General features: G+C 52.3%; 3 protein-coding genes across 4 annotated transcripts; 1 reads left to right on the forward strand and 2 right to left on the reverse strand.

Annotated features, from left to right (window-relative positions):
- Positions 1–472: 472 nt before the first annotated feature.
- On the reverse strand, positions 473–12,713 carry LOC120455258 (protein pecanex). Its single transcript, XM_039641259.2, has 10 exons — positions 12,090–12,713; positions 11,724–12,033; positions 10,719–11,669; positions 7,597–10,626; positions 6,093–7,538; positions 5,844–6,004; positions 5,382–5,781; positions 4,973–5,319; positions 2,478–4,916; positions 473–2,417 (listed from the first exon to the last, which is right to left on the reverse strand). Exons 1-10 carry the CDS (start codon positions 12,240–12,242, stop codon positions 1,392–1,394), a joined length of 10,263 nt encoding a protein of 3,420 aa, XP_039497193.1. The 5' UTR covers positions 12,243–12,713; the 3' UTR covers positions 473–1,391.
- Positions 12,714–13,199: 486 nt separating this feature from the next.
- LOC120456437 (uncharacterized histidine-rich protein DDB_G0274557) lies at positions 13,200–14,047 on the reverse strand. Its single transcript, XM_039643270.1, has 3 exons — positions 14,004–14,047; positions 13,863–13,930; positions 13,200–13,692 (listed from the first exon to the last, which is right to left on the reverse strand). Exons 1-3 carry the CDS (start codon positions 14,019–14,021, stop codon positions 13,287–13,289), a joined length of 492 nt encoding a protein of 163 aa, XP_039499204.1. The 5' UTR covers positions 14,022–14,047; the 3' UTR covers positions 13,200–13,286.
- A 1,503-nt stretch (positions 14,048–15,550) lies between these two features.
- On the forward strand, positions 15,551–23,934 carry LOC120455546 (vinculin). 2 transcript variants are annotated; one of them, XM_039641885.1, is made up of 6 exons: positions 15,551–15,649; positions 17,453–17,613; positions 20,171–22,361; positions 22,427–22,557; positions 22,617–23,015; positions 23,104–23,934. In XM_039641885.1, the coding sequence occupies exons 2-6, from the start codon at positions 17,557–17,559 to the stop codon at positions 23,209–23,211; spliced, it is 2,886 nt and encodes a 961-aa protein (XP_039497819.1). In that variant the 5' UTR covers positions 15,551–15,649; positions 17,453–17,556; the 3' UTR covers positions 23,212–23,934. The 2 variants fall into 2 exon arrangements, 1 of the variants encoding a protein (XP_039497819.1); XR_006356524.1 differs by lacking the exon at positions 15,551–15,649 and having other exon boundaries at positions 23,104–23,404; positions 23,799–23,934.
- The last annotated feature ends 13 nt before the right edge of the window (positions 23,935–23,947 follow it).

Genomic DNA, 23,947 nt, shown 5'->3' on the forward strand with positions numbered 1-23,947 from the left:
ACAGCTAAGTTTCGATAAATGTTTAATACAATCCATATATGTACATAGAAATAATCAATATTCATTGTATTTTGTTTTGTTTGTTTGTTTGTTGTTGTTGTCTGTTGGTTTTGTCTCTTGGTAATTAATCGTAAGAAAATTTGTCTGATGTTGGTGAGAAATTAGCATTTACACTTGTGTTAATGAGAGATTTGGCTAATTGGGCTTGTGGCTATAAAGTGTGTGTATATGCCTTGGTATATACATATACCATATATACTCATCGAACGAACGGAACGGAACGATCGGATTCGGATAGGCCGACAACTGTAGCTTTGTTCGCTTAGCTTCGCTCTTCCCTATATGTACATGTAAATCGCTAGTTGGGATTGGGATTAGGACTTCGCTTGCTGCAGCTCCTCCTCCCCAGGCAATTGGCTGGGACTTCTCAAATGTCATCCACCATACGTCTACATACGTCTACAAATGTGTGTAGAAAAAATCAGTCTAATATATTAAGGCAACGTGAGAGCTTTACATGTCGTCAATCCACTTGATCCTCGTCCACATCCTCATCCTCATCCTCATCCTTATCCTCATCTTAATCATCTAGGAATTGTGTGTAATATCTTAGTTTTGTAACTTGAATCCTGTCCGAAGTTCGCTTATCGCTGATCGCTTAGGCTAATGTTATGCGGGCTTTTGTATCGTTTGTGTACTCTTTAACAATCAAATTTGGTATGTTTTGTGTCTGTGTGTGGGGTTCATTAACTTTAACTTTAAACTAATTTCCGTTAAATATACATTTATAAATTCTTTAGGTTTGCTTAATATTTCTGTATTGGCTAGCGAGAGGAGAAAGAACAAAATAGGTAATGTTTGAGAAGCATTTGGTTTTCCGTTTCCGTATTATACAATTCGCAAGTTACAACAATTAGTTAGATATATATATCTTATGATCTCCTGTCCAATATCCTGCTCTCGATTTGCGCTCTTTTTTCCTATATACCGAGTATAACCTATAACTTTGTATTAATACTAAAAATTGAATTCGTGGTTTTTTGTTTGTTTTTGTCTGAATTATTGTAGTTTGCTCCTAATTCCTATGCATACACTAAACGCAGTCGTTTTATAAACATTACTTTGATTTCTTGGAAGTGTTCTCATTTGTTGTTTGTTTGTTTGTTTTTCTGGCCAGGAACGGTGCTCGGATATGGGCCACACCCATGGGAAAGGCGTACAATGCGGAAGCCCGAGGCAAGGATGTCTCCTCGCTGCGATTTCAATCTCCATATTTCTGCTCTTTGCTGATATGTATTACAAGTTTGTGTCCATGTTCGCCTGGGTGTCAGTCCCTGCCTTTATGGTGTTTGCTTGGCAAACAAATGCAAATCCTGTTTGATGTGATCCTGTTAGACCGTTGTCCCCGTCTCGCTTTCGCCATTCTCGTCGCTTGGTGACTCCTCGGAGGCCAGTTCGGGCGTCTCCTCCTCCGGATCGACTGCGTCCTCTTTCTGGCACAATGAAGGGGAACTTGGGGATTTGGCACTGGAAGTGGAGCTGGTCTCAGCAGGGACGGGACTAGACGGAGGTGTTGGCGGAGCTGGCTGCTCCTCGGGCATCGAAATGGTAACCTCTTCCAGCGGCTCCTGCTCCTCGAGATACACTACTGCTCTACTACTCTCCTCCTGCTCTGGCTCAACATCCATTTCTCTTGCCCCCTCTTCACCTTCGTTGGCAGTGACTGTGGCTGTGTCCGTTTCCTTCGTCTTCTCAGTCGGCGCATCTTCCTGCTGCTTCTGCTGCTGCTGAACGGCATCATCCAGTTTTTGAAGCAGCTCCGGGGACAACTCACCCATATCGTAGAGTCGCCTCTTGTTATTGTCCAAAATGATTTCCTTCCACATGCTCACCAGCCTGGTGAAGTTCGTCAAGTCGCCATGTCCGTCCTGTGGTAATGGAATGGAGCGCGTGGACGACGTATCCTCGTCCTCGGAGCTGCTGCTGCTTACCGCTCGGATCATCGCCTTGTGTGATTTAGATGCATCGCTGGTAGTGGCCGTGGAGGACTCGCCGCCTCCAATGATTGGAACAAGGCTAGCCAGCTTTGGCGGAATGATGTACTCGTGGAAATCGCGCTGGATGGAGCTACGTCGCGAATTGGCCATCTCCTCGGTGCTACCCATGATCTGGTTGTATTCCCTTAGACCCAACTCCTCTACCGGCACATAGTGGTCACCGATCTCCACGAGGTATACATAGCGGTTGACATGTGAACGAAAGCGAATGTCCTTATGGTTGGGCGTCCAGCAGTGGACCACATGGCCCACCATGCCGGCACTCGGCTCCCAGTCCTTCCAGGACAGCCTGCCCCCATTGTTGCGCATACGCTCGGTTGGCCACACAACAGCATCGATAATGTCCAGGCAGTCGCAAATCTGTCCAAGGATTTAGGTTTATTACTCTGATTGAAAGGGTTCATTATTATTTCTACTCACCCCACTGTCATCGACAATTATAACCTTTTTGAAGATCTCAATGCGCGGCTTCCTGATAACTCCACCTCCCCCAGTTCCAGCAAGTGTTCCCGAGCCTGCGGGCTTTCCATCTCCCGCCGAATTACTACTTCCTGTTTCAACGGCGGTAAGGCAAATGGGTCCCTTGGTTTTCCGTGGATAATCTCCTGGTGTGGTGATAATGTTGCCAAGGCCCACGCCCACTCCAAGACCCAGGCTGCCCGAAGAAGAGGAGAGCTTTGTGCTGCGCGGACTTGGTTCGTGTTCAACTTGGGTTTGAGGCGCGGTAATATCCTTTCCTGGCTCACCGCCAGCTGCGCCGCTCGCGATGGGCAAAGTTGCTCTGCGTTCGTGATCTCTACCTCGACTGCCGACTTCAGGTCTTCGACTGCGCACGCCGCCACTACTCGTTGCTCTCGTGGCCCCACTGGCTCCTGGTCCAACAACTCCAGATCCAGAAGTTTCCTGATCCCGTTCTCTGTTCAGCAGGCCGGCAATAAGTGTTGTGGAGGTGGGTTTCACAGGCATCACTGCCAGACCGCCACGCACCACCGCCAAACTGTCGCTCACATAGCTACCGCCCAGATTGGCGGGAATGGGTCCTCCGGGAACATTTCCCGGACGCACGCTGTAGTAACTATTAACCGTAAGGGTGTTGTAGAGAGGTGCGGAAATGAAAACGGGAGCCAGATCGCCGGACTCGCCTCCCGTGCTGCCAGCGGTGCCGGGCGGCGCTACTCCCAAACCAGATCCTGTCGAGGCACCCACTCCCGTGGCCGTGGATGCGGCTCCAACGACGCTGCCACCGCTGCCAAAGTTACAAGCACCCAGTTGGACGGGTCCCGAGCCCGGATGCGGTTCTAGAGCAGATCCCGAACTGCATCCCTGGCGACAGCGCTCGCGTATGCGGTGCCACCACCCCAGCACTGTATGCCGAATAGTGTCCAGTGTGATGGCGCCGCCAATCACTTCGCACAGTTGGGCATTTGTATCCGCATATGATGTTGTGAGCGGAGACACGTAGATGGGATACCCAATAGGCTGATCGCAGCTGGAGTTGATGATGTTGCGCAGCGCCTGCTTGGCATTCTGGATGCTTCCGCGCTCTGGATTTCGATTCCTCAGGTAGATCAGCTCCTGCTGCTGTCCTGCCCACAAGCCACGGACGCACTCTCTGTTGAGCTTGATTACCCTGAAGCTTAGACACCTCTTTGTCAGCCGGATAATGCGGTACTCATCCGAGCCATCCTCCATTACGTGCCTTAAGGCAAGAAGATTGGGTGCTCCTCGTAGAACGGCACTTCGCCAAACGGGATCGGCCTCATGCGAAATCACCAACTCGTTGGAACAGTTGTCAATGGCATCGTACAGGGCGTGAGGATCCAGGAACTCATCGGGATTGGTGATGTGGTCCTGCTGCAGCTTAAGGGCCATCTTGACCGCCGGCGCCACAACGGAATGAAGTAGTTCCATGTCCGCAAAGACCCATTCGTCGCGTGGCGATGTGATCCGGAAATCTCCCTTGAACAGAGCGTGTAAACCGTGCAGAAAGAACTCCACACCGGTCAACGAGCTGTGCGAGGCAGTGGCCAGTGATCGCCTGGCCAGGAGGCCCAAGGCCAGGCACAGGGACACGAGCGGTGCATCTTTGCCCACGCTGGCCAGTTTCAGACGAAGTGCCGGCTTTTCCTGACTTTCTTTCCGGCTAGTTGGAGCGCCGGCTCCTGCTGCTGTGGTGGTGCTACTCTTAGCGAGCTTCACGAAAACATTTTGATCCATATACGCTACGTAGCCACCCAGTCCGGGAGCACTCTCCGATGTTTGCCGGGATATATTGGCAAAGCTATGTGAGCCGCTCAGCTGCGGATCTCCACCTCCACCGGTCACTCCTCCTGTGCCAGGGGCAGTGCCCCCTCCGACAACAACACCTCCTCCGCCGCCGCCTCCGCTGGTTTCCTGCGCAACACTCTTTTGTGGACGGCGCAGCTGCTGCTGTGACTGTGACTTCGACTGACCTGAAGCCGGACCAGCCGGTCCACCGTGCGCCGAGAGATTGGGAGTGCTTTTCGAATCGTTGTGAGCGGGAGTAACCGGCGGTGGCGGTGCAACAGACGCTGTTGCTGGAGCGGACGATCCTCCGCCAGCAGCTGCTGGTGCGTGGGCTGGTGGGGCGCCGCCAACTGAGGTAGCATCCCGGCGCATATCCACACAGTAATTGATCCATTTGAGGTACACGTAGCAAAAACTGGAACGCGTAATGCCCACTGCCCGAAAATCAAAGTCCTCGTCCAAATTGAAATTGAAAATAGGATCTAGATCAACGAACTGTCGACTTAGCGTATGCTGGAGGGCATCCTGTATGGGACCAGAGGCAAGCCACTGCTCAAGCTTGGGATTCTTTACAACATAGTAGATGATGCTCTATAAAATAGTGTTTGATTAGCAGAAGTTATTACGCGCAAAGCCAGGGGGCTCACCTTAATGTAGTAGGTTATGAGCACCTTTCTGTACTCAAACACCTGAAGCGTGGCGCTGGCCAAATTGTCTGATATGGAGTAGCCCTCGATGACATACTGGGCTGCGACCACCTGCCAGGCCAGCCACCGGGTGGAGAACATGGCGTTGGCGCTGAGCAGTCGTGGCAGGTGGCCTGGATCGCAGCAGCAGCATCCGTCGTTGTCCTCTACATCCTCGGTGATGGCCTCCACCTCGCGCTGCTGGCAATAGGTGCCGCGGAACTCCAAGCCGCGCATTTGAAATGTGCACAATCCATTGCCTAGCTCAATGATGTGAACCAAACAGTTGAGGTCGTCCGAGGCAAGAACTGCAAGGGTGGAACGGGTTTTTAAGCATATTTGCATTAAGAGTATAAAGCTATGTTGTTACCAAAGCAATCTCCTTGGTTGACATTTCCCCAGCGACCCATCAGCAGATCGCCGCACAGAGAGTGCTGCAGAGAGCGGGTTAAGTGCTCGTAGAAGATGCTGTTCAGGTTGTTATCATCCGCACCCAAATCGCGCTCCAGCTGGGAGCTGAGCCGCGTATTGGAGTGGTCTATGCGGCGCGTGTTATAGTCCCGCTCCCAGAACTTAATTGGTCGCACATACGACGTGAGGAAGATGGCGCTGCCCAAAAACGGATTTAGCGGAGTGGAGAGCACTGCGGAGATGCCCGCCTGCAGGAACAGCATTGCCGAGTGCGGTACACTGAATGGCTGGGCGAAGGCGTGGAAGGCGGATCCCCAAGTAATTTGCCATGGTGCGATGTACGTCACAATAAATTGCAGCTAAAGAAGGATATTAGTTTGCATTAGCATGGGATATTATGATATACTATATATATTATCACCTTAAGCAGAAAGTCACAGCACTTGCGAAAGGCCAGCGATACAAAGAAATAGTCAATGATGAAGGTCTCTGTGGCCATGGCAAAGTCGATGCGGAATAACAAAACGGTAAATATTATGATCAGGTACTGGTTGGTCGGATCCGAGTAAGCGTTCCTTACAACTGATAAGTAGATAGAGACAGAGATTGATTGGGATAAGCGTTAAAGTGAAAGAGATGGAAGATCCGCCCATAGGATCGGATGACTCACACTTTAGGGCGCAGATCGCCACGATGAGGGTGCCCCAGGGCAATCCAAACTTGGCCACAATCAACTGCGAGTCCGCCGTTAGAGAGGAAATGGCCAGCAAGGGAAAGAGCACGTTCCGCTCCAGGACACTGAGGTAAATGTAGAGCTTTTCGAACCACATGATCTTGGGGGCGTTGAGCACCTCAAACTGGCCAAACTCGCGCTGCCGCAGCAGCGGACGGGCGAAACAAAGCCAGGGCATGTGTTTCCTCATCTGCGGCACGATGTAGTGCAGCAGAAGTCCAAGTACGCCGATGAACGAGTAGAGAACCACGTTGAGATCCGGCTGCAGGGCGGTGAACACGGTGCTGGAGTGCAAGCCCAGTACACTGACCGCCAGCAGGGTCATCACCACCAAGTCGTTCTTCAGTCGAGTGGTCACTGTAGCCTGCAGCTTTCGCGGCAGTGGATCGGGAAGGTCGTTGCAAGTGCCATTGTCGTTGGCATTTCCGTTAACGCCGCCACCACTGCTATTTTCACTGGCTTCGGTAGTTCCAGTTCCCGTTCCCAGAATCCCCTGGTTTTGTTTTTCGTCAACGGGCGCTTCAACTTCGGCGTCAGGATCTGCCTCCAGGCAAGCGGGTGTGGCATCAGTGGTGGCTGTGCCCGCTCCCGCTGTCAACGTGGACATGTCTCCGGGGTTCGTGGCAGATGAGCTGGAGATCTTGTCCTCGGACTCATCAATTTTGGCGGCTTGGTCGTAGTTATCTACTAATTCGTGCTTGCTCCCCAACTCGCCAGTCAGTGTATCCCTACGTTCATCCTCACCGTCCACCGCATCCCGGGGCACCCCGCCAGCTTCCACCGCTGGTTCTCCCGTTCCAATGGAGGTACACGAACTGGAGGCTGTCATGGCTCTCTTGCTACTGCTGATGGTCTTGGCCAGGGTTTGCTGACTGCTGCCCAAGGACGAAGTTTTTGATTTGCTGTGCTTTTGTTGCAGAGGAAGATCTTGATCTGTCTCCAGTTGATCATCCGCTCCCTGCTCTTTTTCCTGATGTTCTTCGTTGACGGTTAGTTTTTCCAGCGAGTTCAGCTCGATCTGCTCAGGCTCTGGTTTTAAATCGGTTTGCCTGTGCTGCTTCGGAGTGCTGGTGGTCAATTGAAGGGCAGTGTTATTGGCAGTCCCTGATGCGGTAACTGCTTCGGCAGCTACATGTTGCATCTGGCTGAGATCCTCATCCTCGTCGTCACGATACGTGCTCACAATGCATGTCTTGATCAGCCGCCACAGATGGCTGAAGTCGCTGGCACATCGAGACAGATGGTAGCCCAGTGGCACCAGCATGGCGCAGAAGATGGAGAAGAGTATGTACTGTGTCCCGCGCTGCTCGTCCAACGCTCCGTACAGAGGTCCGTAAAGCAGCATTACAGCCAGCACCGACCGGACAACGCACAAAAAGGAACCTGTAAAGTATTAGGAATTAGTCCCAAGATGCAAAATAGTGATTCAAATGGTTCTCACCTAGCAGACTGCTAGCAGCATTTCCGCCAAAGACATGCATGTCTATCTGCTCGAGCAGGTACATAAGGAACGTGTTTATCTGGGGACACAGTCCCACCGAGAATATGATGGGAAAGCACAGCAGCAAGATGTAGAGCGCCTGCAGCAGGAGGGCAACCACGTCGGCGGGCGAGTAGCGCATGCCAAAGAATACCACCGGGTCCGGCGTACGTTCCCCGTAGTCCGTATCCAGGCGCTTCAGTAGCAACAGCATGCCCCCGGCTATGCAAAAGTATATAGCGCGCGAGTAGGCCACCGTCTTGTTGAATCCGTGCACTGGCGAGGCTGCGTCCGGTTGAACACTCTTTACTAGCGAGTACTGAGCTCCCGCGATAACTGCGCAGAAGAGCAGGGCACACAGATCCTTGTAGTGATCGTGCTGCAAGATCGCCGCACCCAAACAGGCTACCAGGGTGCACAGCAGACTGGCCAGAAGAACGTGCATCCAGTGGAGATCGCGGTCGAACAGGGCAAGAAGCTCAAGCCGGTCCATGGCGATCTTGAACTCGTGCTCCTGGCCGCACCACTTAAAGCGGTACTTGTAAAAGCTCTTGGGAGCCGCTGGCTTTTCTGCAGCGGATAGAAGGCACGCAGGTCTCCAGTAGTCGCAGTAGGGTGCAAAATGCCCGTCCACATTCAGCATGGGCTGGCTCATCTGACTGAGCTGACTGATTTGGCTGATCTGGTTGCTGGGGTGGTTCGCCAGTCCGAGGGCGCTTAGAACTCCTCCCCCGCCACTCGATGCTCCTCCTCCTCCTGCGCCGGAGGCGGAAACGGAGGCAGCCTCACTGGCATTGGCCGCCACAGCTGCTGCCGCATCGCTAAGTTGCTGCAAAGCGTCCAATTGGCTGCGGGCCACCTGGCGCTCGTTTCGCATCACATTGATCAATCCCTGGACCGAGAACGGAGCGCTCGATGGATGGCGGGAGCTGGAGCTTCCGCGCATTAGCATGCCCACCTGCTGCTGCGTCATTTGCTGAGTTGCAAGTGTGTTTCCGCGGACACCTGAGTTGGCCTCCGCCGCCGCAGCCAGCTGCTCGCACATCAATTTGGCATCCAGGCGCAACTTGTCCCTAGCCAACGCCCGCTCAATGGTGGTCATGTATTCCACGCTGGAACCGGATGTGGGATGGGTACCCTGGAGCGCTTGAATGGCATCCTGGTAGAACTGGAAGTGTGCGTTGGACATGTTTGGCGGTACCAGGCTGCTGCTTGCCGGGATCGGAGTGCCGTCCGCCGAGGTGCCGGTGATGGGTCGGCCCCGGTCGTCCACAGCTCCGCCGTGCATCAGCCAGAGCATCTTGTGAATGTCAGCTGCCAGACTATCGGTCAAGCTGATGCTGTGCGTCGAGTTTGAGGAGGAGGAATTTCGCGAAGCCAGCTTGGTCTGTTTGACTAGGGCAAACTCGTTACCAGCCTCGGCCGCATCCGCTGGGGAGCCTCCTCTGCGTCTTCTCCTCAATTCATCCACTTCTCGGTACTTTACCACTTTTGGAATGGCTCCCAGGCTTTTGGCAGCCATCTTCGAGGTGCATGGTTGCTCCTCGTCCAGTTGACATCTTTGCGGGAGCTGATGCGGATGCTGCTGCAGCTCCGACTCTATGCCCGCCAGCAGTTGGTCCTTGGAGCTGGCGCTCACTTGCTCGCAATCACTGGAAGGGCAGCCAGAGTCCGCCTCGCTACGTATGGGAACGGGAGCAATAGGGGCTGGGATTACCGCCCCGGATTGGTGTGATAGCTCCTGGCGGAGTTGCTTGTCAGCTTGAATCTCTCGCAGTGTTGCCGGATGGCGATTGCGATCGTTGAGCAATGGAGATCTCGATCCCGTGTTGTTATCCTCCGTTTCTTCGTCTTCGTCATCATTTCCGGCACTTACCCCTACTGCCACGGATCCTCCCGACGACCCTGCGGCCTCCACTGGTGCTGCTTTATGATGGTGGTGCAAATGTGAGTGGTGATGGAGATCGTGGGTCTTTAGGACGTCGTCCAGCTGATTGTGCGTCTGCTGCAGCTCACTAAGAATGTGTTCTAGGTTGTCGTCGAAATCTTTAAACACATCTTCGTCAGCGCCGACGTCGTCTGCCAAGAAACCACCCACGTCCGATTCAACACTGTAGTGCGTTTGGCTGCAGCCTAAAGCACGCGTTCTTCTTCGAATCGGGACGTCGTCCACCTCGTCGTCATCGTCGGCGTTGCCTTGTCCTATTCCCAAGCAATCATCGCCGTGTTCATCGAGAGTCGTCTTCTCGTCAGAGTGCTCCACTATGGGGTATACTGGAGGTTCAATCAATGCTGTTGTGGAACCGCAGGCGCTGGAGCTGCCGAAAAAGAGACTGCTGCAGGTGCTGCTGTTGCCAGGCCCGCCTCCTCCAGCAGAGGGAGTGGCGTCGCTATAGCCTTGCGTAGGATACAGGTTAAGGTGCTGGTTTCGCACCAAACTTTTGCTGGGAGGTGGCAGAGGATTCCGCATCTGTTGTTGACCCGAAATGGCCTCCACGCTGTTAGGATGCGGACTGAGATTGGACACAGAGGGCTGCGGGCAAAGGACCTCCAGGGCTGCGCTCTTAATGCGCCGCACTCCACCAGTTCCTCCAGCTCCCCCTGATGTTCCTGCTTCTCCAGACGGGCCCCTGGAACCTCCACCGCTCACCAGAGAAGATTTGTTGCCCTGGCTTGAGCCGTGCTTGTAGCTCGTAGCGTTGGAATGTCTGCGTCGCTTCATGCCAGCAGTAGAGCCACCTCCACCTGGTGCTCCACTACCGCCTGTTACCGATCCTCCCGTTCCTGGCTGGGCGACTGCGGCCAGTTGAAGTGCAGACATTGTGCTGGTTGGATCCTTACGGATGATTGCACCGCCTAGGTGATGATGCAGGTGGTGGTGGTGGTGATGATGACGATGCTGGTTGCGGAAAGTTGGCTGGTGTGGCTGTTCAATGCCCAGATCAGATTTGGTGTAGCTATCATCCTCCAGGTACACATCCGGAAATGGATCTACATTGGCAACATATTACATATTAAAACTAACGTATTAAGGTTTCTAAGCGACAAATATTGATGATTTTGTTATTAGCCTATTAGCTTACCTAATATCCAGGACTGCAGTGCCCGGCTACAAGCATCCGCCACTCCGCCGCTGCCCGCATTCCTGGCCAGGCCCAGTTCCATGTCTTCCACATCGTTTGCTGCACCACCACCTCCTCCTCCGATCACTGCCAGGGCGCCGATGCTGCTGGCTGCACTGTGGTGCGGAAGTTGGAGAATGGGCTGGAAGAGTCCGCCACGACTCTGGTGCTTCTGCCGCTCATCATGCGTTTCCGAGCTTCTGTGACGCTGCAGACGCGAAGAACGTCCAGGATTAACAGATGAGTTCGAGGCGGGGGCAATGACCACGACGGCAGTGGATGAAGAGGAAGCATCTCCTCCTCCTATTCCTGTCGATGGGGTGCTGGTTATAAAGTGCTGACGCGGATTGGTTTGACCGCGCGCCTTGTTCGTTGGCTGGGAGTGCAGGAACGAGGGGGCCGCTGTTGCTATCGTATCCGACTGATTGCGCATCAACTTGTTCTCCGCGCTGGAGCTTGCAGCGGCTGCCGCTGTGTCCAAGCTGCTCTGCCGTTCCAGACGTCGTCGATGGCGGCGGCTAAACACCTCAGAACACTTGCGCGACAGATGTCCAGTGCGTACGTGCTGGGCTGGGGCTGTTCCCGCTCCTGCAGGTCCCAGCGTACCCACTGCGCCGCCTGATCTACTGTCGCCACCACTGCTTCCTCCATCTGCGCTACCCGCACTGCTTCCAGCCGCCTCGACAACCTCCGGATAGACGGTGAGGTACTTGTTAAACAAGTCTGCCTGAGCGGCGGCGCTGGTGGACGAGTTTCCGCCCGGTCCCGTGCTCCGTATGGACTTGCTAACGCTGGCGGAACCGGCCAGCGATTGTTGATCCTGCTGGCTACCGCCGGAGAGCATGGATGGGGCGTAGAACATCAGTTCAATAGACTCCGAGCTGTTCTTGCGATGCACATCGACCTTGAGATCTGCAAAGAAGAGTTCTTAGGCTATGGGACGAGGTCGCAAGAAGAACAACTCACCGATAATGCTGTTCACGTTGTCGATGGACATGATGCTGTTCTCCTCGCTTGCTTCATTGATGGCCTGCTCGACGGAAATGCGTGAGCCGCCCGGTCGGATGACCTTCATCTCGATGCCCCCCTCGTCGTCGTGGCGCGGTTCCGTTTCTTTGGTGACCTTGAAGAACTGCCCCTTGAGGTTCACCTCGGACATGGTCTGCGCGCGGTCGTAGAGCCGGTGCAGCGCCAGATTGGCCAGCTTTACCATCAGAATGGTAAGGCTGGTTATCACGCAGTACAGGCACCATGTCAACCAAGTGCTCGGAAAGTACTGCAAGATGGGTCGTTAGAATGGACTACTAAGGACTGCACTCGGTCACTGCTTACCAGGTAGGCCACAAAGGGCGAGCAGAGCAGGTAGAGCCACAGGTAAAGGTGCACCACGTTGCAGAAGACACCCTGATGCGGATCGTAAAAGTAACCGCCGGTCAGCGAGGCCCACACGCCCTGGCGCAGAATCTCCAAGGTCTGTGAACCCATGGTGGCCTATGCTGCATCGCTTAGCCGCCGGATGGATGAGGATCCACGCTTTTGCTGCTCCAGCTTCCGGATTACTCACAGTAGGAGTTGCTGCTACTGCTGCTACTTCCGTCGCTGCTCTTCGTCACTCTTCCGCTTCCGTTTGTTTAGTTGCTGATTAAGCCTGTAAAGCTGCAGGCGGGGGGCGTGGTCTGCGGGCGAGGCCTTGGGAGGCGGTGGCAGCGTGGGTGGTGCACGGGGGCTGAGGGGCAGGCGAAGGCAGAGTCGCTGGATTTTTTGAGGGGAAAGCTGTGGGACAGGAGACAATGCTGCGGCTCCGCTGGAAACACTGCAACTCCGGACTGGCGTTACGCCGTACTGTCTTTTCCGTGGTCTCAATGATGCTGCGAAGGGATAAAACGAATATCGCTCGCAATCCTGCCGTAATTTTAATTTTTTTTCTTTTGTTTAGAGCCTGTCCTGTCATCGATTATTGGTCCAAACCTATCGGGCTCTATCGCACTTCGATATCACTGGGAGATATGGTAACACTGCGGTCTAGTATTTCAATTTTAAAAATATTTTTATTTCATAAAAGTTATTAAGTAAATAACTAAAATAGTCATTAAATCGCCAACTTCTTAATAGGCCTCACCTTAAATTTTTCGAGCGTTTAATTGAGTGTAATATAAACATTAATACTATTAATGTAACGTATTACTACTATTTGAATATTAAGTTATATTCTGAAACATGTTTGTTTTAACGGGAAAAACTACCAAGTCCCATTTTATTACATTTCGTAATATTGAATAATGGCAAAGCTAAACACCAAATATGAGTAACCTTGGCCTTAGATGCCCTTCACTATTCTCTAAAATAACTTCTTCCTCCGATTTAACTTTATTTCCCTTTACGCTTAAACTAAGATTAGGCTACAAAAAAAAAACAAACAAAAAGGGTGCCCATGTATCTAGGGAATCACAAGGAGCCGGGTTGATTCGATCGATCGGTCCACGTCTACCACCTCCGGTAAGTCTGCGCCCCCACTTGGGCGCTGCATAGTCAGCGCTCCTCACTGCTGCTCCCGTCGCCGCCGATGAAGTCGTCCCGCAGTCTGCCTCTGTGCTCGTAGTTGTGGTGGTGGTGGATGTGCTCCTCTTCCTCCTCGAGTTCCGGCAGGACTGGAGGCGCTACCGGAGGCGGAAGTGGGTGGTGGTGTTCGTGATGATCGTGGTGATCATGGTGGTCGTGGTGATCGTGATGATCGTGCTTCTCGTGGTGGTGAATGTGCTCCTTGGTCTGGTGGATCTGGATGGGTCGATGGTCCTCGTGGATCACCTTCTTCTCCTCCTTCAGGACGAGCGGCTTGTGGTGGTGGTGCACGTGTTTCACCACAGTGTGTATGTGCTTTTCGATTTTCTTGTGAATGGGCACGTGGATCACGATTTTCTTTTTCTTCTGGTGGCCCCTGAAAAAGGATGGCAAATACATGTTTAGCTCGCAATATATTAGTTTAAGTTTTCTATTATTTTAAGTTGTCAATTGTTCGTTAATGTAAGTCAAGGGCCTTATGCCGCGATTTATCCACCATCTGGTTGCCCTCCGACGTCCCAGGAACGTCCCCTTGATAATCCATACCCCGCATCCGTTTCCGGTACGCAGACGAGCAGCAACACCAGCGCCACCACAATCGAGAGCCTCAGCAGCTGCGAATAAAGGGAGCACGGATATCGAGTGTAATCCTCGTGTAGATGTATGTAATTCCGGGGTGCCACTCACCAAACTGCGGTTATCCATATCGCTAGTGGCTAGAGACCCAGGTGCTGAGGTGTTGAAGGCTCCGACGAAGCGGCTGCTTTGATTGCTGCCCCACTGCGACCATTTTATTTATACAGGCGCAGGCCCACGGAATGCGATGGAATACGAATACCCCGACGCCAGTTGGCGGCGCTTCCGTGACGCAGTCCACCAACCATATGCAGAGCCATGGGCTTTGCTTCGCTTTGCTTTGGTTTTCTTTGGTTTGGTGGAGCCACACTTGGTGGAGCCACAATTGGTGGAGCCACAATTGGTGGAGCGCCTGCGCACGCGCCGCGAACAAACGGAGCTGGCTGCTCAGTGGAAAACCTGCAATTTCCATTCATTTCGGATGGCAGCATGGCAGCGATCATCGTGTCATGGCTCGTGGGTGGTATTCGGCCGGGGGAGGACTACTACTCCCCACTGAGACGGAGGCTTTAAAATAAATCACGCGTGTAAGTATATAATCATCCATAACGCAAATGTTGCAGTATTATTTCGTTTTCATTGTAAAAGTATTAATCTGTATTCCAGGCATTTGCATTGGCTACTAGTTTTTGCGTTGCTTGCAGTTAAATTTCGCCATTACTTATTCAATCTCGGATCTTCTGAAGCCACCTTTAATGACTGCCCAATTAACCGGATTAATGAAACCACTGACTTCAGATTTTCCCCAACTTGCAGGGCATGGGAGCTCGGTCCCCATTGATGGGTTTTACCATTTTACCATTGTTTATTTTCTTTGTTTTTCCGTTTTGCCGTTTTGTTTTGGCTGTGTGTGAACTTCTTCTAAAGCTTATGCCTTTTTTCAGCAGCTCACGCAGACGGAAGGCACGGAAAACTGCACTCAAAAGCTAGGAGCTCCACACCGAAGACCCAAACTCAGTCAACGGAAATAGCAGGAGTGCAGCGTGTATTTAATACTCACAAAGATATGTTGCATGGTCGCCCAGCCCCTGGATTTATTCAGTCCCCCACCCGATTCCCCGGTTAACTATAGTACATGGCACGTAACGCGAGAAATAGAGATATACGTTACAAATAGATCGCATGCACATGGCGCATATTTCTATTATGCAATCGTACAGGCGATTTGCCAGATTTGCGGGTGTTATTTAATTGCGAATCCCGAAACTTGTTCGCTATTCATTTTCAAATGCGATCACTTATAGAATGTGGTGCCTATCGATATCGGTGGTGGCTGTCATCGGTTAGAGCACCAGCGGCAAGAAGAAGCAGCACTGAAGAAAGGGGGAAACCGAAAGAGCGAGCGAAAGAATAGAGAACAGCGATAATAGCGTCACCCTCGCACAGTGGTCGAAATCTCTGAGCAAGCTGGCTAATATGCATGTTTCTTCTGTAATGGTGCTTATGATGTTTCATTTCTTTTTTTAACTTTGGTACTTTGTGCATAGGAAAGTAAATCACATGTCGAAGGAAGCTTAGTTTGAAGATGTCACAGTTGGGAGAACAGTCAGAATCCGATGCCCACTGATGCCCACTGTGCGCAGACTGGCTGAGTGCGCCAGCGTGTATGTGTGCGCCCCCCAATCGAAATCTTTTTTTAGTATTGAAAGAACAGTCGGGCAAGAAAGTTGGGGCGCAGCAAAATCGAGCCAGACAAAGTAAATAAATATAGCATATAGCCAGTATTCCATTCCGATGAATTATCCGTAAACAAGCTGATGATGAGCAGCAGCTAACAACATTAGTTCGGCGTGTTTTCCTACATTTAGTTAATCATTCTCGCTGTTTATTTGCATTTCTTTTATTTTTTATGTTTTTGTTGTGGTGCGTTTGTGTGTGTGTGTGAACCAATTGTTGCTGCTGCTGCGAGAGTAGTGGTGTCGTGATTAATAAATTCCCAGTGACACAGCCAAAAAAGAAGCAGCGAACTAATGTGCAATAACAAAGCGATTCCACTTCGAAGAGAGATCACGTTCGGGAGACCCGCTTGCTGATTTTTCGAGACTTCGATTTTGTTTGAGTGTATTCTGTGTGTGTGTTGCCTGTGCATGGGATCAGGTCATTATCCCAATTCGTAGCAGCTCCCGTCATTCAATTGGGAGCAGCTCCCGTCATCCAACTGGAAGCAGCTCCCGTCACCCAATTGGGAACAGTATGCCTGGGAACAGTATCTGCGATCCCATTGAAGTGCCATGCAGCGCACTTCTAGAGCTTCTGATAAGAAGCTGTGCCGATCAACCTGTCCAATTGCTGTGTGACGTGCTTATGTGTGTGTGCGTGTGTGTGTGTTGCTGCAACATTGGCTGGAATTTGTTAGCCATAAATGGCCACGAACCGACAATAAACCAAGTCAATAAACCCCTGCCCACATCTCGAATTTTTCAATTTTTCAAACCGGGCGTCGAGAATGGCGAAAATCAATCGAAAGCAAAATTCCATAAGTGGCGGACGTACATCACAACTATTCCCGTATATTTAGACTTGTATATTTAGATATTCATCTGGCAGCGAGTGGCAGTGTGTGTGCACTGTGTGCAGGTTCTAAAAGTCCAGAAATACTCTTTGTGCTCCCAGTGTGACTGGATGGTGGATGGTTGATGGGGAGAGAGAGGGGAAACCAGCCCCATCCCGAGCCCCAACCCAAAATGGGACCCCCCCACGCAGCAGATTGTCAGTTGAGCTCTAGAGGAAGTCGTATTTTCAATGTCTTTGGCGCGAGTTTCGCTTTTCCATTTCCCGCTTTTACCGATTTCCACCATTTCCCACCGTTTGCCACCTTTTGCCGTAAGTCATGGCCAATTACGGCCCGCACCCTGGCCAGTTAGTGCGTCACTGTAGCAGTTCCATTCCCATTTCCAATCCGATACCCAATATCTCGACATCCCCCAAAAGTCTGGCGAGTGACCTCACGAGATGCGTCATCGTTATTAAAGCGAAAGCCCCAGCAAGAAAACTGAATCAACAGAACAGAACTGAATCAACACAAGCGAAAAGCAGAGAAACAAAATACCCAGACCCTTGGATACTAACCATATCATCCAAGGCAGGGAAGGCAGACCCACTCAATGGGGTCCTTTGAGGTCCTTGTGGTGCACTGAAGTTGATTGTTTCCATCAATTTGCGGGGTACTGGAATTGGGCACAAGGCCGACAGTTGTGCGCCGATCAATTGATTTACATGCTGCCCCGTTCCGCCACCTCTTCCCCAACTTGCCACACAGCTCAAGTCAATTGAAGTGCGGGGTTGTGGGGTTGGAAAAATCCATGATCACTTACAATTTGTTTTGGGGACATACATATCTGTTACTTTCGCAAGAGACTAAAACGATGCCTCGGAATGCCTCACTCACACTCTTATCTGGCAGTTCAGGTGGAATTGTGAATGCAGAGAGATAACCCCCGAGATGTTTGGCCCACTTCGTGCTTCAACTGGCTCATTTAAATTCCATTCGCTTCTTTCAGCTCGCCACAGATCTGGCCCACAAAAGAAGAAGAGCGACAACTGAGACAAACTGAAGCAAACCGAGGAGAACTGAACAAGGAAGCAGACGAAACACGCAGCCAAGATGCCCGTCTTTCACACAAAAACCATCGAGAGCATTCTAGATCCTGTGGCCCAACAGGTAGGCAGCGTCCTCTCTCAATGGGGATTAGATTGGGGATTGCGGATTTGGGATTGGGCATTGGGGCTAAACTTCCGTTTCAAGCTTAAATCTCTCGTTCGCATAGCTATAACTAGTGGGCAAGTTGGCGCCCAAGAAGGTAACGTTCCTTGGTTATTAAGACGCTGCGCTTAGCAGGATAATCATACGTATAACATACGAAACTACACTGGGAAAAGCAAACCTACAAGTTACGCTTGGCTAGCGATAAATGTCAGATTCAATTCAAACATGCATTTGAAAAGCACAATACTTAAGTAGTTTAAAGTTCGTCACACAAATGATTGTAAAGTAAAGTCTAGATAACTTGGCCTGGTTTGCAAACCACTGCCTTTTGCTAGTCAACTTTTTCCCAGTGTATGTGTGTACGTGGTAGCTGTGAGATTGCATCTGACTGCGCACCACTGACTCCACTTTCCACTTTTCCACTCTCCACTTGCCACTTTCCCCACCGAAACTCACTCACTATCGATCGCATATCGTTTAGCTATAGCGGCTGTTTGCACCTGATTCCCCCAACCGTTCTTGCTATATATTATATATTTCCGATCCAATCCGATCTGATCGCCCCCTCAATATACATATGTGTATATCCATCCATCTATTCATGTGCGTTTCCATCATGAGACGAAACAAACGCGCGGAGCGATCGGCGTCTTGTCTTGGTTGTTTTGTTTTCTGGCGTTACTTAACGGGTCTAAAAATAAATGAGGTGGAAATAATAAGCATAGGAATAAGAATAAATGTTGATCAGAGGCCAGCGCCAACCTGAGCTTCTGAGGACAGGCAGAATTTTAATTTAATAACGCAACAAATGAAAATGAAAATGAAAAATCGGGCGGCGCAAAGCAAACAAATAAGTGGCGATACTCGGACATCGGAAATAGGGGATGGGGAGTGGAGGGGGTGGCTTTTGGCCGAGTTCCAAAAATAGCAGCATAAAATACGTTTAGTAAAAGCCAACAACGGCGGCAACAACATTCGGCGTCAGCGAGAGGAAGCAACCAAAATAAAAACATTTACGACGGACAAGCCATGAAAATGAAATCATGGCAAAGACAAAAGCAGACCAAAAGCGAAAGCAAAGGCTATAGGCTATAGGCTATAGACTATGGGCAATGGGCTACAGGAGGCCATTGGAGGTGAGGATCGCAGGTGTGGGTGTTGTAGGTGTAGCCAGCACATCTGCAGCGACGCGGATGAGTGAGGATTCGGGGTCTGAGATCCGTGCCAAAAAGCAAACCCAGCGCATTACTCATCAGCCGTGGGAATGAGAGTGATGATGGTAGTGGTGTTGGGTGCTGCTGGCAAACGAATGAATTAAAAACGATCATTCAGCACATCAATCAGCGCATGGATACATAAGACATAAAGTCGGGCACACATGTCTCTGTCCGTATAATTAGTCCGTTTGGCGGAGAGCCACTAGGGAGCGACTAGAGGAGCTTAATTGCATAATTAATTAATCAAGTGGGCCAATTGCTGCTAATTGCACAAGTGCCGCCCAGCGCGGTGGCTGGAGCAGGAGGATGACCACCCCCTCCCCCCATGACGTGTGGTGCCCAGTGGCTCAGTGGCTAACCAGCTAATCCGCCGGCTTACACCAGTTCAGTCTTCGGTCTTAAGTCTTCGAATTAGCTGCGCTTCGATTGAGATTCGATTTAGACTCGATTTAGTTTCGATTTAATTTCGGTTTAGTTTCGATTTAGTTTCGGTTTAGTGGGGCTCAGTGGAGATTAGCGTCGGCGGAGACGCTGTGCGAACAGTGTTCATTGCCTATAAATAGACAGATGGCCATGGCCAAAAACACCTTGAGCAGGTGCTGATGTCAAGTCCAAATGCCATGCACCATGTGGCGTTCCATGGCGGCGCCCACGCCCGTTTTCATCGCCGCGCTCTTCGCCAGCTCCACCAGCTCCGCCAGCTCCCCGAAACGATGAATGAATGGAGCGCGAAGCTCCAGCGGATCGACGATAAGTCCAATTGGGTCTGGCACCACTGAGCGATCACGCAGCAAGATCATTAACAGTCTTGCCGCCATAAACAACTCCATTGGAATGGGAATTGATTGATCAATCAGCGCGCTTGAATGGGAATGGGCATGAAGTAATCACTGGTCGGTCGCCAATGGAGACGCATTCGTGTTACAGATCCAACTGTTTTGTCTCCCATTTAAGCGGCTTCCATCTACAAATCGAGAGATAACTGATTGCCATTTCAAATAAATCAATTTACTTGAGTCTTTTGCCAGCAATAAGCAATAAGCACTTAGCACTGGACACTTTGAAAACTAGATATGGAATAGTCGGAGTAATACCAACTGGGGAATACCTGAGAGGGTGGCATTATGATTGCATTCAAGGGGTGACGATTCCAACTTCTGACTGATTGATCGGACACCATATATGCATTTCAATCTGCCCCCGAATATGTGTACATATAGAAACAGCTTCTAGTTATAAGCATGTATAAAATCCTGTACTAACGACTGTCCTGTTCTATTCCCCGTAACCGACAGGTATCCCGTCTGGTGATCCTGCACGAGGAGGCCGAGGATGGCAACGCGATGCCGGACCTCAGTCGGCCGGTGCAGGTGGTGTCGGCGGCGGTGGCCAATCTCGTGAAGGTGGGCCGCGAGACGATCAACAGCTCCGACGACAAGATCCTGCGCCAGGACATGCCCTCGGCATTGCACCGCGTGGAGGGTGCCTCGCAGCTGCTGGAGGAGGCGTCCGATATGCTCCGCTCCGATCCGTACTCGGGTCCGGCGCGCAAGAAGCTAATCGAGGGTAGCCGCGGCATCCTGCAGGGCACCTCCTCGCTGCTGCTCTGCTTTGACGAGAGCGAGGTGCGGAAGATCATCCAGGAGTGCAAGCGGGTGCTGGACTACTTGGCGGTGGCGGAGGTGATCAACACCATGGAGCAGCTGGTGCAGTTCCTCAAGGACCTCTCGCCCTGTCTGAGCAAGGTGCATCGCGAGGTGGGCGCCCGCGAGAAGGAGCTGACCCACCAGGTGCACAGCGAAATATTGGTGCGGTGCCTGGAGCAAGTGAAGACCCTGGCCCCCATCCTCATCTGCAGCATGAAGGTCTACATTCACATTGTGGAGCAACAGGGCCGCGGTGCAGAGGAGGCGGCTGAGAACCGGAACTACCTGGCCGCCAGGATGAGCGACGAACTGCAGGAGATCATCCGCGTGCTGCAGCTGACCACCTACGACGAGGACACCAGCGAACTGGACAACCTCACCGTGCTGAAGAAGCTCTCCAATGCCATTTCCAACAAAATGGAGCTGGCCAACGAGTGGCTCTCGAATCCCTATGCCCTGCGCGGCGGCGTCGGCGAGAAGGCACTGCGCCAGGTGATCGACAATGCGACGGAGATCTCAGAGCGCTGTCTGCCCCAGGACTCGTATCCCATCCGCAAGCTGGCCGATGAGGTGACGGCCATGGCCAACACCTTGTGCGAGCTGCGCCAGGAGGGCAAGGGCCAGAGTCCCCAGGCGGAGTCCCTGGCCCGGGGCATCCGCGATCGGCTGGGAGAGCTGCAGTCCCTGGTGCACCAGGCGGTTCTCGGCGTGGACAAGGCTGGCGTTCAGCAGACGGCCCACACCATCCAGGGTCGATTGGAGCAGGCGGTGAAGTGGCTGCAGCATCCGGAAATCAACGACGGCGGCCTCGGCGAGCGGGCCATCAATCTGATTGTGGAGGAGGGTCGCAAGGTGGCCGAGGGCTGTCCCGGCCACCAGAAGGCCGAGATTCAGCAGCTGTGCGACGAAGTGGAGCGCCTCAAGCGCCAGGCAGCCGGAACCGGACCGGCGGCCAAGCAGGCGGCCAAGCAACTCACCCAGAAGCTCTACGAGCTGAAGGCGGCCATCCAGAACGCCCTGGTCAACCGCATTGTGCAGGACTTCATGGACGTCAGCACGCCGCTCAAACAGTTCACGGAGGCGGTGCTCCAGCCAGAGGGAACGCCCGGACGGGAGCAGAACTTCAACCAGAAGTCAAATAACCTGCAGGCCTTCAGCGATCGCGCCTCCAAGACCTCCAGAATGGTGGCCGCCGGTGGTGCGTGCGGCAACAAGAAGATCGCTGAGATTCTGCTCTCCTCGGCCGCCCAAGTGGACTCCCTCACGCCGCAGCTAATCAGCGCCGGTCGCATCCGTATGAACTATCCGGGCAGCAAGGCGGCGGACGAGCATCTGCAGAACCTGAAGCAGCAGTACGCGGACACCGTGCTGCGCATGCGCACCCTCTGCGACCAGGCCACGGACCCGGCGGACTTCATCAAAACGTCCGAGGAGCACATGCAGGTGTACGCCAAGCTCTGTGAGGACGCCATCCATGCGCGCCAGCCGCAGAAGATGGTGGACAACACCTCGAACATTGCCCGCCTGATCAATCGCGTCTTGTTGGTGGCCAAACAGGAGGCGGATAACTCCGAGGATCCGGTGTTCACCGAGCGCTTGAATGCCGCCGCCAATCGGTTGGAGCGTTCGCTGCCCGCCATGGTTGGCGACGCCAAACTGGTGGCCACCAACATTGCCGATCCGGCGGCAGCGGCCGCTTGGAAGAACTCCTTCCAGCGGCTACTTGGCGATGTGCGCGAGGTGCGAGATGCCATTGCGCCGCCGCAGCCACCACCACTGCCCACTTCCCTGCCGCCACCCATTCCGGAGCTGAGCGCCCTGCATCTGTCCAACCAGAATGGTGAGTACCCGCATCCTCACCCACGCCAAGGTCAAAGTGTTGATTGTTTCATGTCTTTTTGCCAGCCGAGCGTGCGCCTCCACGCCCACCACTGCCTAGGGAAGGATTGGCGCCTGTGCGTCCGCCACCTCCGGAAACGGACGATGAAGACGAGGGCGTCTTCCGCACGATGCCACATGCCAATCAGCCCATCCTGGTGAGTATACTCGTCCTTTGGAGCGTTAGAATGGCAACTAAAGCGCTTTTTGCCCACAGATCGCCGCGCGTGGCTTGCACCAGGAGGTGCGCCAGTGGTCGTCCAAGGACAACGAGATCATTGCGGCCGCCAAGCGCATGGCGATCCTGATGGCCCGTCTCAGCGAGCTGGTGCTGTCCGACTCGAGGGGCAGCAAGCGCGAGCTGATCGCCACCGCCAAGAAGATCGCCGAGGCCTCCGAGGACGTGACCCGTTTGGCCAAGGAGTTGGCCCGCCAGTGCACTGATCGCCGCATCCGCACCAACCTGCTGCAGGTGTGCGAGCGCATACCCACCATCGGCACTCAGCTGAAAATCCTGTCCACCGTGAAGGCCACGATGCTGGGCGCCCAGGGATCCGACGAGGATCGCGAGGCCACCGAGATGCTCGTGGGCAATGCCCAAAACCTCATGCAAAGCGTAAGTTATACTCCATTCACAGGAAGCTAGCTTCTGTTTCCATTCCATTCCATTGCTAACTCCCTCTTCTCGCCATGTGCGATTCCAGGTGAAGGAGACGGTGCGCGCCGCCGAGGGAGCCAGCATCAAGATCCGCTCGGACCAGACCAGCAATCGTCTGCAGTGGGTGCGCCGACAGCCCTGGTACCAGTACTAGACTAGGACTACTAGGATGCTGGAGCAGGGCACCTGGCACCTGACCATCTGTCCATCTGTCCATCTGCCCACCGCCCACTTTCCCGAACGCCAGCAGCCGCGTGCCTTGTGTAACATACAAAGCTAAACACTAATATTAATGATTTCTATTTTAAATGTTAATCCCTAATCGGTTCCATCTGAACGCCAGTTATGTAAGTGCCTGCAACTATTTATTATGTGCTTCAAGAACTTGTGCTCATGTCCCATCCCCCACCAGCCCCCTTCCCCCATTTCCCTTTCCCCAATCGATCCTATGCTGATTTCGTTTCGGTAATTTTAATAAACACATTAATTATTAAGCGTGCAATAAAGCAAAGCAAAAGCCACGGAAAACAGAGAGAGAGAGAGAGAGAGGAACAGGAAAGCAATATGTACATAAAGCAGTCAGATTTAAGCGAATGCAACGTATATCATAAGAGACCATTTGCAATGGGCTTGCGCTCCAAGGAATCCAAAATCCAAATCGCCCCCCTCCATCGTATTTTTAGTGTATACTAACAGAAGCATTTATCAAAGCCTAAGCCGAATCCCTTGTTTGCGTTTCAGAGTCCAGTTTATGTTCGAAATCTAACTCACTAAAACAGCGACGGATGCGCGAAGCCCAAGTTTTAACCTAAAACGATGTGTGTCATGTTCAAAAAATAAAAAACAAACATAAAATAAAACTGAACTTCGAGTGTTACAATTGCTGGATT

The sequence above is a fragment of the Drosophila santomea genome, chromosome X, assembly GCF_016746245.2.
Source record: "Drosophila santomea strain STO CAGO 1482 chromosome X, Prin_Dsan_1.1, whole genome shotgun sequence".
Taxonomy (NCBI): Eukaryota; Metazoa; Arthropoda; class Insecta; order Diptera; family Drosophilidae; genus Drosophila; species Drosophila santomea.